The sequence below is a fragment of the Doryrhamphus excisus genome, linkage group LG7 (assembly GCF_037039965.1).
Source record: "Doryrhamphus excisus strain RoL-2023G ecotype Guam linkage group LG7, RoL_Dexc_Guam_v1.1, whole genome shotgun sequence".
In the NCBI taxonomy this organism is placed as follows: Eukaryota; Metazoa; Chordata; class Actinopteri; order Syngnathiformes; family Syngnathidae; genus Doryrhamphus; species Doryrhamphus excisus.
In genome coordinates this window covers 11,456,825-11,474,831 of record NC_136363.1, presented here as the reverse complement: position 1 = coordinate 11,474,831, position 18,007 = coordinate 11,456,825, and the positions used below count along the sequence as shown (strand labels likewise).

General features: G+C 44.7%; 2 protein-coding genes and 1 non-coding gene across 10 annotated transcripts; all 3 read right to left on the bottom strand.

Annotated features, from left to right (window-relative positions):
* Positions 1–728: 728 nt before the first annotated feature.
* hax1 (HCLS1 associated protein X-1) lies at positions 729–3,828 on the bottom strand. The gene is made up of 7 exons (XM_058047206.2): positions 3,653–3,828; positions 2,152–2,396; positions 1,887–2,077; positions 1,751–1,814; positions 1,521–1,654; positions 1,037–1,157; positions 729–963 (listed from the first exon to the last, which is right to left on the bottom strand). Exons 1-7 carry the CDS (start codon positions 3,715–3,717, stop codon positions 893–895), a joined length of 891 nt encoding a protein of 296 aa, XP_057903189.2. The 5' UTR covers positions 3,718–3,828; the 3' UTR covers positions 729–892.
* LOC131102444 (U2 spliceosomal RNA) lies at positions 2,836–3,026 on the bottom strand. The gene has a single exon (XR_009119439.2). It is a non-coding gene; the product is annotated as a U2 spliceosomal RNA (small nuclear RNA).
* A 215-nt stretch (positions 3,829–4,043) lies between the features above and the next one.
* Positions 4,044–17,185, bottom strand: ubap2l (ubiquitin associated protein 2-like). Of its 8 annotated transcripts, none has more exons than XM_058047198.2 (29): positions 16,994–17,184; positions 15,810–15,947; positions 15,409–15,486; positions 14,055–14,165; positions 13,745–13,919; positions 13,571–13,672; positions 13,271–13,316; positions 12,356–12,465; positions 12,205–12,270; positions 12,066–12,118; positions 11,851–11,936; positions 11,586–11,766; positions 11,316–11,514; positions 10,918–11,249; positions 10,408–10,580; positions 10,124–10,244; positions 9,889–9,964; positions 9,636–9,816; positions 9,504–9,570; positions 8,997–9,318; positions 8,659–8,747; positions 8,538–8,591; positions 8,373–8,454; positions 8,077–8,294; positions 7,894–7,999; positions 6,576–6,719; positions 6,041–6,108; positions 5,435–5,632; positions 4,044–5,344 (listed from the first exon to the last, which is right to left on the bottom strand). In XM_058047198.2, exons 2-29 carry the CDS (start codon positions 15,903–15,905, stop codon positions 5,249–5,251), a joined length of 3,630 nt encoding a protein of 1,209 aa, XP_057903181.2. In that variant the 5' UTR covers positions 15,906–15,947; positions 16,994–17,184; the 3' UTR covers positions 4,044–5,248. The 8 variants fall into 8 exon arrangements, with proteins under 8 accessions (XP_057903181.2, XP_057903184.2, XP_057903185.2 ...); XM_058047201.2 differs by having other exon boundaries at positions 10,124–10,214; XM_058047202.2 differs by having other exon boundaries at positions 9,889–9,928; positions 16,994–17,183.
* Positions 17,186–18,007: the final 822 nt, after the last annotated feature.

The window sequence follows — 18,007 nt, the reverse complement described above, 5'->3', positions numbered from 1 at the left end:
AAAGTATGAGGCAACATGTGCTAGCGTAATGTTAGCTACCTACTGAACGGTGTAGGCCACCTAGCCAAACTCCTTTCGATGTCTTTCTCGCGGCAGCGAAGTATCACGACCGCCACCTACTGACCCGGAGTATAAAGTACACCATCCAGCTGGTGGTAACAAAACTTCCAACGGAAGCACGCAGCAGCTAACGTGGAGGATCTTCCTTTCACAACCCGACATAAAGACGAGTGGTGAAACGGTAGGCTATCAATTGGTAACCGAAAGCAAAATAAAAAAAAATGTGGTCAACTACATTTTATGCATCCTCAAGACTCCGTTCATCGCTAACAAGAAAGCGCGACATCTAGTGGTGGATACTGCAAACTACACCAGGTGGTCATGCAAACAAGCTTGACTTTTTGATGACTATTAAAACGGTATGGTTGACATTGACATCGTTTGACATGAATTGCTATGCATATAATAAAACAAATGCTATATGCAAGAGTAAACTTATAGTTTATATATACTAGAAACTATAAGTTTATAGTATAAACTTATAGTATGTGACTTTGTGACTTATAGTATATAAAACTATAAGTCACAAAGGAGCTTTTTGGCATCACAGCTTCATTTACATCCACTAGCAATTCCCGCTATTACATTACATTCACCATAAAATGGCACAAAACCACTTCCTGTAAAGTTAACAGTTGCTTGCAAACAAACCAAAAACACCACATATATAAATAATAAAATGCTTTATTTTCATTCTTCAACAACACTCTTATCCATCCATACGTCTATGGGACCATACAAAAATAAATACGTCATCATTGTGGACACTTCAGTGTTATTATAATTATCTCTCTTTCCGTCATATAGATATACATTAAATATGGCTACTACATCACTTCAAGCCTCCAAAGAGCTTGGAGAAGAAGCTGTCATCGCGCATGTCTGAGAATGGGCTCTGGGCACCTAAAATTACAATTGGATGAATTAGTGAAGGTTGTTATATAGAGCATAGAGCACAGATGGTGTATGTGCTAACCAGGGAGGGCTGGTCCAGTTTGATGGTCTGGTCCGTCCTGATTCGTTGGGCCTCCTGAGCGAGTGACAGTGGTCTCCTCATTACCTTGGCCGTCTCTAATGGTGCGACGCTCTTCGACTGACTGTTGGACACCAAACACGCTATAACTGTTTAAAATGAATTACAGTCGTCCCTCATTCATTCATTCATAAATGATGGCTGGGTTGCGAAAAAAAAGCAATTCTAATTGTGATTGTAGTGCTGCGTTCCACATTGGCCACTAGGTGTCAGTAAGTGATCGGCTCTAATATTGCGGAAATTCACTTATCACATTCGGGTCTGGGACGAGGGAAAACTTATTTATATTTATATGTATTTGTATTGACTTTTAAAAAAATAAAATATACTTTTGTATTAAAAATACATGTAAAAGCCAATCGTTTTTGTATGATTGATTTTTGTTTTCAATGAATTAATGACACAGTATGCGATATGCACAACTCACCCCGTCAGGCTTCATCACCTTTGTGACAGTAACAGACTGGAAAAACGATCTGCTCCGTGGTAGGCTCGGCATCCGGTCAGCAGGGGGAGCCAGAATCTGATCCAAACCACCAGAAGAAACAGCAGAGTCCAGATCTGGACAGAAAGGGTAGGAAAACTCTCATTTTCTTGACTTAAATGGCATTTCAGGCCACTGAAAATGTATTTGTAGTACATGTGGAAATCACACACCTCTGTCTTCTCTGCGCTGGTCTTCTGGAACATTCTGTGGCCTTTGACCCCAAACATCATTGAACTGAGGGGGGAAAAAAGCGAAGAATAGTTAACAGATTGTAGCAAAAATGTGGCACAAGATGCATCATTTTACTTTTGAAAAAGGTGTCCTGCCATGAAACGGCGAGGTTGGGAATTGGGGCGACTCGTGAAAAGCTGATGAATCTTGGCGGGTCCCTCGTGTATCACTGTTGGGGGATTTCAGCATGAAGTCTCGTAGAGGGTTCCCGCTTCTTCCCTTTTCTGGTCCGTCCCGCTGTGGTGGTGGAGTAATGCTGGGAATACCTAGAAGCCAGCGATTAGAAGGCTACACATGACTTTCTCAGTGTGTGGTCGCTACTAAAAGGTGGCGGCTTTACCGGAATCTGGCATCGACTCCCAGTGCCCCAGCTGGGAAAACATCTCCTCCATCTCCCTGAGGAAATGTCCAAACACCGGAGGCTCCTGGATTCGCATCCCGTCTGGGCCCAAGCTGAAACCAAACCTCCAGGCGCTGTCAAAGGGGTCCTGCTGATCCCCGCGGAAGCCATCATAATAAAAACTGTCTTCATAATCATCCTCATCGTCGTCTTCATCACGGGTCATGGAGTCAAAGAAGGGGTCCCTAAAATGGATAACATTTCGGAAGTTTGAGTATAATGTCAATTTACCCGACAATTGACAATAAACTAGATTTGTGTTTGTGTGTATGCTTATCACTGATAAGCATAATCTCTATTTACGGAACGAAAAACAAAAAACGACATACATTTTTTGTCAAAAATCATCGCCCTCAAACAATGGCATTTTATGCCGTTTAGGGGTGCTTCCGGGGCCTCTGTTGAGTGTGTTGGAGGTTTCCCATTTTTGGGACCAGAAGAGTGCATTGGAAGTTGAAGAAAACAAACCAGTTTGTACCCATCCTGAACTAATTATTAAGCAATATTCCCAGTAAACGGCCCTAACCAATATAAGCATGTGTTAATCTACGCATAGAAATTCTGTCTCTATAGATGTGATATTTTATAACGGGAATTCTTCTACATCTTGTCTTCAACACCATTAGGAGGTGCACCGGTCCTGGAGATACTGCAATACCAGGTCGATGCGTGGAGTGGACGGAGCAAGCCCCTATTCCATCTCCCAGTTCCAAAAATCAATTTAATATATGGTCCCCATATCGGGGACGTATCAGATATTAAACTGATAAGAACAGATACTACACTTGATCTTAGCCAAAAGGCCGAGAAGCGATGCCGACTAGCAGTCGGAGGGGAGGAGGTGATTCCTGGCACCACAAGCTAAAGTGACGGTTACACACAAAACAACTGTCGGTGTCAAACACGAATACGCCAATCGACAGCTATGCACATTAAAATGATCAAACATGTAATTGTGTTCCATTTTAATGCTATAAATGATTGAAATTATACACATATTGCAAACTACTCGGCCTGTCACAGCCACGTGGTTTCCGTAGGTCCAATAGGAAGCGTCAGTAATCCGCACCACAGTTGTCGTATACAAACACTGTACACACTGTACAAAACAATAGTGTATTGTATCATTGTTACAAAATGGGCGTCAACATTTAATAAACGCAATAGTAGAACCACCTAGCCAAACTCCTTTCGGTTTCTCGCGGCAGCAAAATATCGCGAGAGTTGATCGACAAGCGTGACGCCATTAACTTCACTCTTCCAAACTCTATTCTGAGCGAACGGCTAAATGACCCCCGGTGATAAGCTGGCACACACATAAAAGCCTAATCTTTAAGCCCTTTGCAGTGCCAAAAGCACCCAAAGTATGAGGCAACATGTGCTAGCTTAATGTTAGCTACCTACTGAACGGTGTATTTTAGCCTCCTGTCGACAAACTCACCTGCGTCCACGATAATGGCCGCCATGAACCCCGAAGAAGCCACGAAATAAGTCAAATACACTCATTTAGACTTGTTGGACACAAAAGTACAGCATTACTACGTTAGTGGAAAACGATGAGTGTCATAACAATCAGGCTGACAAGTGTCGCAAAGCGTTGTAGATGTTACCGTGTGACGCAATTGCCGTAAAGCATGCCTACCGTAATAAGTGAGAGTAAAGCGCAGCGACAAATTATTACAGTAAGTTTACACTATAGAACAATGGGTCAAAATGAACCTAATCATTTAGATCCGTTTTAAAGGCCAAACCTTTAACTATTAACTGATGACTCAAAGCACAGAATCCTAGAAGTTGGCAATGGAGACAATAAAAGACATTCACATCCAAAACATGATGAAAATGTCTTTCCCTTGTTTATTTACTTAATATTTTTACAAAATAAAAAACCCGATGCAAACAAAAATCTAACAAAGTCTGCAAAGATTTGAAGAAGGAGAAAGCAAACAGGCACTACAGTACTTTTTGTTTATATATGTACAAGACAAGTTTACCCATTTACATTTTTTAAAATGCACAGTACAAAAAGAAAAATAAATCACTGACAAAAAAAGACCCATAAGTACAATTCTGTCCATCAGTATTCGGTGTTGTATGTTCTCCTTAAAATGTGCAGGGTAAAGATGCCAAATGGAGGGGCGGGGAGAATGGGGGGGGGGGGTCTCAGAAACTAAAAGAAAACACACAGGAAGGCAGATTGGGGGTGTATCGGCTTGGGAATGATCCTCTAACTTGTTTTGCAGAATACGTGTTACACAACATTATTTAGAATTCATAGTAACAGTTACTGTACATGTGTCGGAGAGGCATTTCATTTTTTGTCGTTTTCGTTTACACACTATGAAAAAAGTCTGTGCTAGGCAAAAAACAAAGCACAGTACACAACCACAACCCCTCCCCCCCACGTCTACAAACATGCACGCAATGACATGATAAACACACCTTCCTAGCTGCTGAGCTCGCTTATAAGTCTTTATATATATATATATATATATATATATATATCTATATTTAGTAAAAAATAAACTTCACAACTCTACCAATTGAGAGAATTGTTTCTTCAAAAAACTTAAAAATGGGTGAGGGAAAATAACAGCAAATCGAGCAAATTAATAGTTTGTGCAGGGGAAGGGGGGGTCCTGCCACCACCACCTTCTGGTTTTTACTTCATTCCTCCTAATTATTAAGAAAAAAAAGGAGGGGTCGGGGTGCAGAGACCACAACAACATAAAGAACCGTCAAGGAACATTTGAGATAATAGCGGAAATAAAAGGATGGTGGTGAACGTTGGGGTGGGGGGGGTGGGGGGGTTAACAACACAAATACAAACACTCACATTTTTAGCTCTGCCCTCCCCTCTCTAAGCCCCTCCCATCACATCCCATCCCAGTGTCATGATGTGGCTCTCGGTCCAACATTGACCTCATAAAGGAGGAAATAAGATGGGCAGGCGGGGGATATGAGCCCCTCCCCTCAGCTACTCCAAACTTCTCACAGGAAAAAAGGGCAGGGGGGTGGGGGGACCCTCCCATGGATGTTAGTTGGCCCCCCAGTTGTAGCTGTTGTACGCAGACTTGTTGATCTGAGACTTCTGCTGAATGGATGCATTCTGATTGCGCTGGCCAGTGCCACTCTGTTAACACATAGATCCATCATCATCATTATTCTTATGACTACAACCAACATTTTCCTTTTTTCCTTGCTACACAGTAAACACAGTAACCTGTCCATCTTGCTGCAGGTGGTGGTGCAGTATCTGGGAGTGGGGCTGCTGATGCGGCGCCAGGATGTGCATGAAGGGTGCCGGGGCGTAGCCCGCCGCAGTCGGGGGGTTGATGGGACCGCCGCTGCCCAGAGCCGAGGGCAGGCTGAAGGAAGCAGCTGGCGTGCCGGCATGGAAACCCTGCTTCTCAAAGGACTGCTGTAGGTGGGGGAACAAGAGGAACGAAATGTTTCTTACAGTAGTGACTGAGGGAGCAAAGGTAGATAAAGCCTTCATACTTCACCAGACATTTTATTGTATCTACTCAAAGGATATTTACTACAGGAATTAAATTGGGATTTACTTTAGATGAGTCAGTGTACAGCTTGTATAGCAGTAGAGATCAACACAGCCATTATTGTCTAAATAGCTAGCAACAAATGTGAGAATACCTCACAGTGAACAAGTCCATAGTGTGTCCTCAATGTGAATATTTAGCACAAGCACCATTCTTCTTCTGTTATATTTCTATAAGGTGCTGCGGGCCAATGAAAAAAAAAAACAGCTGTAGGCTGTAAACGGCCCCCAGGACACCCCTCTGTTGTAATGTTTTCATTGTGTACTTGCCTGCGTCTTTGTGTAAACAGAACCTGAAATATCAGGTACCCCGGTGTTACTGGATGTCACAGAGACCCCTGTACAGGACACAAGAATGCCGGCATTTTAGGAGAAGCATCACGATTACATTGCCCAGAGGAAATGTTTCTTTCTGGAAAATATAAGATTGAGCTGATTGCTGGGAAGCAAGTAGTGATTGACAGCTGATGAACGGATTCAGAGATGATGAGATGGAGATGGAGGAAGGAGCAGGGGAGCTGTAGCAGCGCACCACTTCCAGTAAACTACGTCATGTCTGACAGAGTGTGTGGTGTGTTCTGCTGGGGTCTGCTATGGCACACACTGACCCCCTGTGTTGCCATGGAAATGCAGAACAGGGTCAACTGGTGTGCGACACACAAAACATGAAACAAAACAGTGTGGACGGTAGGAGCTAGTGCATGTCGCGTGATGCTCTTCACACCGCAATGGGGCACAAAGGCAAAAGAAAGGGGAAGGTTGTGCAGCAACTGGTGACATCAGCTTTAAATTTGGCGGCACTCACCGACTCCAGGCCCAGTCACAGAGCTGGCTGGCTTGTTTTGAGCAGAAGCAGCGGCGGCGGCAGCAGCAGCAGCGGCCACGGCATTACCGTATCCGCCCTTACAGAAATCCCCACTCCCTGAAGCCTGGCCCACATCCTCATAGCCTGCAACAGTCAAGACACACAGCCACAGCCCACAGCGTTAGACACACCAGGCGGGATGGGGGTGGGGTTGGATCTGCCTCAGACAGCACTTGCAAACTTGAGTCTTGCTATATCATATTTAAACCATGGACCATATGGTGTCCAATAACAAGTTTGGCACCTACAGCATTAATGCTAACTGTCATTTTGCAAGCGCTGTGTGAGCCAAGTGTGAGGGTAAGGAGGTGAGGTGGTGGGGGGTGGGAGGGGAGGCAGGCAGGTTGTGTGTGGGAAGGTGGAAAGTGAGCTAGAGTGATGGCAGGAAGCAGCGGCAGCAACACCAAAACCAAAAAAAAACTGCTTTGGTTGTGATTAGAAGTGTTATGCTGGTGGAGTAATTGTTCAAAGTAGATGGGTAGAGTATCATTTAGTTGGGTAAGAGGAAGAATAAAGACCACATAGAGCCTTTCACAGAACCCTTTCAAACAACGTGGCACACTGTGGATATTACACTACATTGTCCCCTTCTTTAACCATTATATAAAACCTAAAATCAAAAGGAAATACATTTAAATACATTATTTTTTACAAATACTTCCAGATTGTAAATGGCAGAAAGCTTGCTTTTCCGCAAGTACAGTATTTGTTCTGCTCATTGCAAATGACTTACGATTTCACCAACAACGCCTCTGCTGGCTGCAGCCAAGTAGTGCACTCCATTTGGCTTCAATGCCAATCAACAGCAAATCTCAATTTTTAGCAATCAATTAATCCACTAAGGGTGCACATCCATTCAATGGTGAATGCGACTTATTCAAATGAAATGAGACAAGCAAGCAATGTAAGAACAGCAAATAATACCAGTCAAAGAACCTACTACAATAACACAGAGCTGCCTTTGAAGCATTCCAAAGCCTGTTTCAAGGGCAGTCATGTCTTGCGCCAAGGCCGGTAAAAGCAACAACAAACAGACAATGACAAGACGCAAATGCACAATCTAAAAATAAACTTATGATTCATGCTCTTGGTCAAGATGAAACAAAGTGTGACATGGAGGACTGGTAGTGCAACAATCCTCTGACAGACACACAAAAAACATGTTTTATGCTGCACAAAACCAGACTCAACCAATCATCATTCACAGTGATACACTTTAAAATTAATCAAATGCAGCATCTACATCATGGTGGCTCACCAGTGCTGTATCCGTGGGAACCATAGCCACTAGCCTGCTGGAAGGGTGTGGCAGACGCGTTGACGCCGACATTCACTCCGTGCTGCTTTGACGAGGTAGGAGCCACCTGGGAGGAAGTAAAACATCAGTACCTTCGCTTTAATGCGGACATCATTTAGTCAACTTTATGTGTACCATTCTCACCGGGAACACGGCAGGGCCATACTGGAAGGTGTTGGGCAGGCCTGGCATGCCAGTGTAGTACGGGAGGCTCGTGTAGCTGTAGCCAGGCGGCAGCGCCGGGTTGAGGAAGGGCTGCTGGGTCGAGTGGTGCGTCTGGGTCTGGTTCTGCTGCGTCTGAGCTAGCGTGGTGGCCGGGGCTGGTGAGGATGCGTCGCCTCGACCAAACTTCGATAAGTCACCTGGAGACAACGGGTAATAGGGTGGAAACCAATGAAAGGGTGCTGATGTGTTGATATGGTATTAGGAGGGTGGCTCACCAGAATAGGGGTTGTTTGTCAAGCTGGCCTCTCTGCCAGTCAGTGCTGTAGTTGGGGTTGCAAAGGGAATGCCATAATAATCCTATAAACACACCAAGCAAGCAGATGTTTTACAAATACATTTCATGTTACATACAAAAACTATTTCATACACAAAAACCTCACCAATGGTATCCTTGTCTGCAGCATCTGCAGGTCATCATATCCGTACACCTGAGGCTGAAATGTTAATTGGGTTACTACGCAAGCAAACGCCTTCAGCACAAAGAATATGCATATAACTCACTGGGTAGGGGTGCAGTAGTCCTGGGGCCATGATATATGGGTTGGGCAGCAAAGGGGGCACTCCGGGTGGCAGATTTGGAGGTGCTTTCCCTAAATTTGAAAGATGAAGATCTATAAGCTGCAACACCACACATCTCCCTAACACTGCATTAGATCATTACATCAAACCACAAGACAATTACCTGCGAGTAAAAACCACAGTGATGGCAAGTAAAGGCAGAAAAAAATGGTGGTAACTTGCAAAGCAAAATATGTTGGAAGTGGTACTTGGTGTCAAGTTTGTGTCACCCCAACATTACATTGAATTGCATAAATCAAAGCATCCACTTCATGACTAACCTGAGGATGCTGCAGAGCTGCGTGTGGACAAGGATGCTGCTGAGGATGGAGCTGCCGTGGAAGCCGAAACAGCGACGGCAGATGCCACACCCGGTGCGCCCATGGCAGCTGTGTTGAGACCCATGGTCAGGTTGCTGACGGGGCCGAGGCCAGACGGCACCGAGACGGGGGCGGCGCCCACCTGAGACACCTGAGGTGGTGCCCCCAAGGACGCCTGCGCCGCTGCAGCAGAGGAGGCGGCGGTGACCGAAGAAGACGACACGGCTGAGGAGGAGGGAAAGGAGGAAGAGTGGAGGCTGGAGTCACCATCGACGTTGGGGTGCTGTTGAGATGCAGAGGAGGAAGATGTGGTCAGGATTGATGAGATTATATTTCCATTAGGACAAACCAACTGGAGATGGCTGCCTGCCATCTCAGGAAATGTAGCGCTTAAAGAGATCGAAGGAGACTGGATCTATGCATGCGCAGCCAGGAGTTCAGTCGATTAGTGTGACAAGGGGAACTCACCAGTAAGCTTGAGTTGGATGTTCGACCTGAAGATGGGGCAAGGCTATTTTGCTGTGATGAGAGCACACTGCAACAAGACAAAAAAAGTTAAAATATGACAAGACTCGGCTTGTTTCAGGCCAAACACTTCACCTATTGTGCTGTGGCGGAGGCACCGTGCTTGGTGGCAGGTCATCACTGTGCCCCAGGGCGCTAAGTGACGCCTGATTGGCTGTCGTCAGCAAAGAGGTGGACCCCGAGCTGCTGTCCGTCAGCGCTGCCGGTGCCACCGAGTCAAGCGTGGGCTTGACTGGGACTGCAGAACCAGCTGCAGCTACAAAAATAAGTGCAACTCATTCAAGGCTGTGCAGGGATAACATTTGTGATATATTTTCCAGATGCTAACCTTCCACAGATTGCGTCGCTTGTAGAGAACTGAAGCCATTCTGTAAAACCAACAATGAAGGTGAACTCACAGGTTTCTATGGAAACAGCCCATTCATGACAAGTTAAACACAATGGGCAAATAGTCACCAAGAAACGTTTGATATTCACAGTGTCAGATCCAAGACCAACAAAGCATCACAATGACCAAAAAAGCTAGAGAGATACAAATAGGAATGGGTTGTTTTGAGGCCCACCTTGGGCTGCATGTCCTTCTGAGGGGAGGAGGAGACTGAGGGTGGGTAACGCCGAGTCTGGGGGGCTCTCTGGTCATACAGGTCCATCTGGCTGGAGTTGGAAAGAGCTGGAGTTGACTCACTGCAGATTGTGATGGTATTGACAGGTTATGTTTGTTCTTTGAACTTGACTGATTTTACCATCCAGTGAAAACCTCAAGACAATGTTGAGAAGAGGTTAATGCAGAACCATTCAATGACCATAACTGCCCACATATACTTCTGTGCCTTGGAATGTTACCAACCTGCTGGGGCTTGAATAGAGACTGTTCTGAATGGGGTTGTTGGATGTCGCGTTGGAGGAAGCAGACTCGTATTCTGGTAGCACTGGTTCCGACCCAAACTGCAGGGCGCCAAACTGAAGATTAAGGCCTGAGATGTCCGTGGAGCCGGGCATTTCCACCGCCATGGATGGAATCTGAGGAGGATTTGGAGTTTTATAACAACAAGCCTTCTCTGAGTTCCCAGCAATGAGTCAAAACGTATAGATGCTGGGAAATGTATTACATCTCTTCAAAAAGTGGTCTGGGGAACTTATTACCGCAAGAGAGGAGCAAAGTACAAATAACCTATTGAGAAGGAGTCCTAACTCCATCAGAAGATTCAGCTTTTGTGTGTTTTGTGGCATCAATCATTGTAAAGGTGATAACTTAAAGCCTCCACCTGTATTTATTTATTTTTTGTTTTGTTTTTACAGAGGGGCATGGCACAAATTAAAATTGAGGCCACTATTGCAAAATGGGGAAAACTGTTACCTTTGTCGCAATGGAAGCCCTCTTCTTTTGTGGTCTTAGTTTGTGCTGCTGCAAAGGCAGCGGACTGGAACCCTGCGGATCCGAGGAACTTGGTGAAACCTGCTGACCTAGAGAAGGGCCCGACACCATTTTGGGAAGGGAAGAAGCAGGTGGCGGCACGATGTGTGGCGAGGCTGTTGTTTGCGAGGGCAAGGAAGAAGCAGCAGCAGAGGAGGAGGAGGCCGAGGGAGGCAGGAAAACATCCAACATGGACGATGTAGCGGCGGCGCCCTGGAAGGGCTGCCGCTTTGCAAAAGGTGTGTGGATGGCGGACTCTGGTTGAGCCTTCAAATCTGCACAGAAAAACCACATACTAGTCAATAAAATGAAGTTCTATCCTATATCATGTGCCGCCTCACCATATTGTGCCCGTGAGTTGGCACTGGTGTCCCAGGATGAGGGGTTTGTGTTAGTGGGTGCAGTTTGGGAGTGCTGAGCAGCCAGCTGAGCCAGTGCCTGGGCTGTTTTATACTGCTCCAAGAACTGGGAGCCAGTGGTCCCGGTGCTACTTCCTTTAGGCTCCCCAACTTCCCCAAAGCTCTTGTTCAGCATGCTCACCTGCATTCATAAAAACATATACAATAGCGAATACATTCTTTTCAAAGTACTGCCGACACACTAACACTCACCATTCCATGCTGAGTGTACGGGGGGCTGGAGGTGGTTTGGGACAGCGTTGGTCCCTGCTTGGAGTTGCTGAAAACCAGTGACTGCGGCAAGGAGGAGGGCTGGGTGGACTCCATCGGAGGGTTTTCTGTTTCCGAAGAGGACGGCGGGGGAGTCTTCCCCAAGAGCACCGCAAGGTCAATCCTACAGTGGGAGGAAAAATATTTGATTTGCTGTGTTGCATGCTGACAGAACGCATGACAGGGTGAGAATAGAATTTCCTCTTACCTTTGTCCTTTGGTGATGGTAACATTCTCTTGAGGTGGTGGAATGGATGCCACACTGGAAGCTGTAAATATCTTGGTCTCAGACAGCTGCTTGTTCGGAAAGAAAACACATTGCAAAAAAAAGGAAGTTATTTCTGCACATGAAAGTCCGATATAGATTTGAAAAATCGCTCCAGTCTGCTGTGATGAAGCAGCAGCAGGAGGTGGACTACTCACATCCTCATTCCAGTCCTCAGTGCCCCACTCCTCTGTGGCTGTCCTCCATGGACCTGCCGGGCGGGAATAATTGCATTCAATGACACCATGGTGGGCAAAGGACTGTCAGGTATCAATACACAGACTTTTGAAGGCTTACCGGGAGCAGGAGCTGGTTCAAACTTAGGTGGGTAATTAGTCACATCTCCTGGAGAGTATTCCAATCCTGGAGACAGAAGACAAGACAAAAACATATAATAAAGCATACACAGGAATGATTAATATTAGGTGTCAAGATGGCAAGTACTTACTTGCTCCATCCTCCTGCTCCACGCTTCCTGTATTGTTCCAGGTGCTGCCGCCGCCTCCGTAGTTCTCGTCCGTCTGGCTTGGCTCAGCGTAGTCAGCAGGGTTGAAGGTTCTGGAGAAGCCATCACCAAAAGATGTGATTTGAGGGCATCAATCCATATAAGATATGTCCATCTTGAACAATCACGCCACACATAAATGAGCAACTAATATTTAATGGCAATTTCTGTGATACCACTTCCTGTCTTAACACACGCATGAGTGATAACTAAAGCCAGTACAATCAAGCAACTTGAAGAAGCACTTTCTTTTGCACTCAAATCACACCAAAAATCTTTGAATGCATTTTTAAGTCTTAGAGGCTTCCTCTTCTAGGCAGTGAGTCTGGAGGCGGGAACGTCTTTGTGTGAAAAACCCATGTGATCAATATCAGAAGGATGTTAAATGCAATTTGCCATTGAAGGGATAGTGACTGCTGAATCATTCCAATCCCAACATGAACTGGAGACCAGTCACACAGTGCTAAACAGGCATCATGTACATTTGGGTAGATGATTCTTTTGCATTCTTTTGGTGGAATGTTGTAGGAGTAATGCATTCCGACGATCAAATTGTGGTCAGTTCAAGGATGGTTGGAAAAACGAGCGCTCCAAGTTCCTGCCGCTGTGACATACGATGCCCTTTGTTGAGCAGGTTTACTGGCGGAGCGTGTCCTCGCTTATAACCATCAAGGAGAAAGTGCTCTGAAGAGACGTCAGCCCACACGGCTTCAGTCTACTGGCTGAACCACATCCAGCTCTCCTTTGGATTTAACACAAAACAATAGGCTTGGGCACTACTATCCTGTGACCATGGCAACAGTGGAACAAAAGGACCCCCAACAGTTTTTTTTGGCCATGCAGGTGTACTCATCTTACCCCATGCCCTGCGCTGAGAACCTGCCTCCTCGCCGCCCCGACACTCCTGAGGGGAGAGAAAGACATAAAAGTGTAATAAAGTAATCAAAAAATATGGCTTACATTTTGGAGCCTGAAAGCAGGTCTGGTAAGTGGATGGGCAGGTATGAATCGTATGCCAAGTGTGCACTTTCACTATATGCGACAAGGGCAGTCAGTCAAAACAACGGTGGAACACAGGTCGTCCCTCCCATTATCATGGTTTGGTTATCGCTGCCTCACTATATCTCTATAATAACCAAGATGGAGACAGAAACTCACCAATCGCCCCTCTTCCTCGTCCCCGCCCCCTCCGGCCTCGCTCTGCACCCCTTCCAACCAGTCCTGCCTTGCCTCCATCCAAGCCATTCTCCTGCCCCCGAACTGCGGAAAAGACAGACAGGTGGGCCAAAGAACAGTGTCTCCCGTAAAATTAACAAATAACCAAAGACATACATTCTCGGCCTCTGGTAGCCCCGCGGCCTCTGCGAGGAGGACCGCCTCGACGACGTGCTGTATCCTTCTCTCTTTCTTTATCCCGGTTCTCTTTCCCTTCCTCTCCGATCTCTGGCTGGCTGGCCTCCTTCTGGCCCGACACGCCTTTCTTTTTGCCCACCATCTCCCACGAGTCCTGCGTAGACACCAAATACACCATCAGTATTGGTGTCCTGATTATGTAAAAGAAATAGACTTCCTTTGCTTTGCTCACAGACGCTAACATTCAGCCAATATTACAGTTATCCCAACTAATCCATCAGAGACTCACAGTGTCTGGGCTACCCTCCAGTAGCACGTTAATGGCTCTGTAGACGTCCCCATTGCAGTCGTGCAGTGCGATCATTGCATCGTCCTGATCCTTGCCTGTGATGTCAATCAGCTAGAAAAAGAAGGTAGTCGGATTACGCAAAAAATTAAGAGCATATATTTCCATGCAACTTTGTGGAGCATGACAAAGTTTTATATCTTGTCACCTATTGTTGTAAATGGATTATAACCAGGAATATACAATATCATTGCAGACACACACACACACTCCACAGTAGGCACAGTCCTGCAGAGGTCTTTCTAATTCACAAGGAAAATGCATGGCTACCTGTGTATGACAATCAATAACAATATAATGCTCCTCCCACTACTTGTTAATAAATGCATAACAGAAATAAATAGAAATTACCAGGACTCAAAATAATCCACAAATGAAGGCAACAGGCCACCTTCAGCAATATTAAATAAGCTAAATAAAAAAAGTCTTGTAGTAATGCAAAGTGATGGCAGAAGCCAAAATACAGTGTTGCCCATCCTTTGTAATTAATATACAATGTAGACTGTCCATTACAAATTACTGTGATGACTCAAAATAATCCATAACTTGGAGTAAGTTAGTAAAGTAGGAAGTAAATAAAGCGACTCAAAATAAGGAAAGTTGAGTAAGGCAGTGTTGTGTTACAAATCCAATTTTAAAAATACAATGAACTAAATTGTTTTCATTACAATTCATGATAAGTGAGCGACTCATCATCAGTTCACTGTATGTTGTGTAATAGGAATCATCAGAACGCCTATAAATCAAAGTGCATGAATGTGTTAAGTAGACGTGTTATATGATAAATGCGATTGCACCCCTAGCAGTTACTAATGAGCACGGCTACCTCGAATAATACCATGAAAAACAAGTCAACAAAGTTGAATTCTTGCAAAGTTGTATTATGAAGTGATGCCCCGTTTGTCGGCCTTTTTTCTGAACCTATGTACTTTCAGTTGTTTCCATGCATCAATGTGTTTTACCTTGGGATGCGCCGATCGATGGGCCACTGATTAGTCTAGGCCATTTTCCGTAAAAACACATATATAATAAATGCCTTTCAAGAACCGATGGACATGTGGCAGCAAACCCTTGCGTGTTGTGTCACGTAGGGTTGCCAATACCTGCATTAAGCCACCAAGGGAAGCACTTTGCCTCATATTGCCACGAGAATCAACACTAGTCTGTAAAACCGAAATTGTTTACGCTTCACAGCTTGACAAGAGCCATTACATTTTTTACAGGCTCGCCTCTCAAAACAAAGTGTTGTTTTGATTATTTTGCACTAAACGAGAGGACGTAAACCTGCTTGTCTCACCTGTTTGACCTTCTCCTCAAAGTCTGCATCATTGTGGTCAGAAATCATCTGTGCAAGTCGGATCTGCTCTGCGGTGGCCTGTCCAGAGAAACACATAAAAAAATATTAATTTTTCCTTTAACATCAAACTATCCTTCTGAGGCACAGAAAAAAACATGAAAAAGTAGTAGTAGTAGTAGTGTAAGTCCTCATGTCCTTGAAATAGGACATTGAAAGACATCGTTTTTGCTGTATGTTACCATCTGCCATTTTCACCAATAGCTTCCATTTCATATGACTAATCCTAACAAATCACAAATCACTGGAAAGCCCAGGATATCCTCTGCACAGCACAACAGTTGTTTGTTTGCATCTGAGGAGGATATTGTAGTAGTCTAGAAAACCGTGGTTGTGGGGGTTACCTGTGGCCTTTGCTTGTGCTGTGTCTGGCCTTGTGTTTGGGCCTGTGTCTGTTCCCAGTTGCCCCGGGCCCGGTTTCCGCCCATGGACGTCATCATTTACAGTATATACAAATAAAGAGTATTTACAAGGAATCACACCTAAGGGGAAAAAGAGGGGAAGTAGTTACGGCTGGCGATCCCATCGTGTTCCTGTAAGTGGCTACAGTACAAGATGATAACATGTTGACTCAGTGTATAAGGAAGGTAAATGCAAAATAGGTGTGGAACCAGGAGGTGCCAAGGTACAACAAGTGTTACACAGTGCAGCGACGTGTTTACCATTTTTTGAAAACACCACCATCAAAACGAAAGTAAAAACTGTGGAAAACCAGCTCAGATATTTTTGGATAGCCACATTGTTGTGCAGCACAACTCTTCACCTTGTTATCGAAAAGCTTAATCTGGCACACGTTACGTAAATAGCCCGACACACAAACAGTGGCCTGTGAAACATCTTCCCCCGACCTCCTACTCACAATTTCACTCACCATACGGACAATTTGTCGTTTACGACTTGAAAATGTAAGGGGTTGACAGAAAACGTGTGAAGCTTGTGAAGTGTCGGTGGGCTTCCGCTTCTTGAGGCTACACCTCATGGCGACGAGGCTAACTTCCAGCTAACTAGCTAACTCGCAAGCTAACAGGCGAGTGTCGTTTAACGTACTCACAAATCACTCCATTAGCAGCGAAAATTGCTTATAGGTTGTAAAGGTACATGTATGTTTGCTTAATTTCGCGCGGTGACGCGTTCGTGTTCGACTACAGGACCCTAATAACACGCCAATTCCCCCACTACGCTAACGACTTAGCCATGCTAGGCTAACAAACTAACAAGCTAAGAGCTAAGGCGAGGCTAACAAGTTAGCAGCTTTGTTGACGTGATAACATCACTCTTCCAAGAGTCGTAGTCGCCGTTAATAGATACATGGCATGAAAAACGATATAAATCAAAGCTAAAACAACGACAACTAACAGGCCTCCACTACAAAAGATAAACACTGACCAGTAAACCGGCTCAATACCAAACACTGACACCCCACCGGTGAACAAGTGGTCTCTTTGTCGTGCTGAGATTTAGGATAATGGTGAGAATCCCCCATAAAAATGTCCCAACAACAAGGAAGCCACCCAGGGTGCAAATTTACCTGTTTCTTCTTTCCACTCTGACACCACCACCACTAATGGAGAGCTGTGTCACATGGTCTGCGGAGCGGCAGTGTGTGTGCGCGTGAAAATGGACCAACAAACATGTGATCTCTGACTACAGTAATAAAGCTTTTGTTTTTGTATATTTTTCATTTGTTTAGCGACGGAACGGTGACATGTCACTGCGATGGACGCGCAACAAAGATAAGGACAGGACACGCCAACAACAACAACAACACAACATTTTACTATGGAAACGTAAAATGCTACACGAATAATTCACTGGAGCACGTGCACGTCCGTAAAACAATCATGCGTACAGTATGGATTTTCAAAAAATGAAATACTGATAATAAAAAACGCCGTGGTTTGTTGATTGTTGTTTTTTCACCAAATTGTCCCAGAGGAATAAAACGGAGGGAATGACCGTCTGATCTAATATGTTGCTGTCGCCATCGCCAAAACTTCACGATGTATTAAGTACCCCGAGCTGCCATATAATACAGAAACGTTAACGCGTTAACAATAAATTTAATAAAAGTTAATAATAAACCTCAAGGTAATTGTACTTGAGTTCACCGCTTTACTGTCACCTGGCAAAGTTTGACGTTATTTTCCCACCTGTCATACAAATATGACAGTAATTAAGTACAATATATGTAATACTAGTATACTTACAGTAATACTAGAAATATGTTGGTAGCGTTATGCTCTCATCTGGTGGTGTATTATACTTCATGCTGGAATTAAGAGCCCATAATTGTTTTTATGTTGCTGTAAGTTCCATTTCTGGTTCTATGGGTTCTATCACCACATGCACCAAATTTCCCGTCATCAAAATTTCGAAAGAAAAAGTGCTGACTTATCCATTTCTATGCTCACTGAGCATAGTGGTCATAACACATAGGCAAAGATGTGTTAACCACCATTGTAATAAAACAACATAAAAATAAAGTAAAATTCAGGAAAAATTGTTGGCAGGGTAAAAATATGAAGTGGTGGTTTACTAGCAC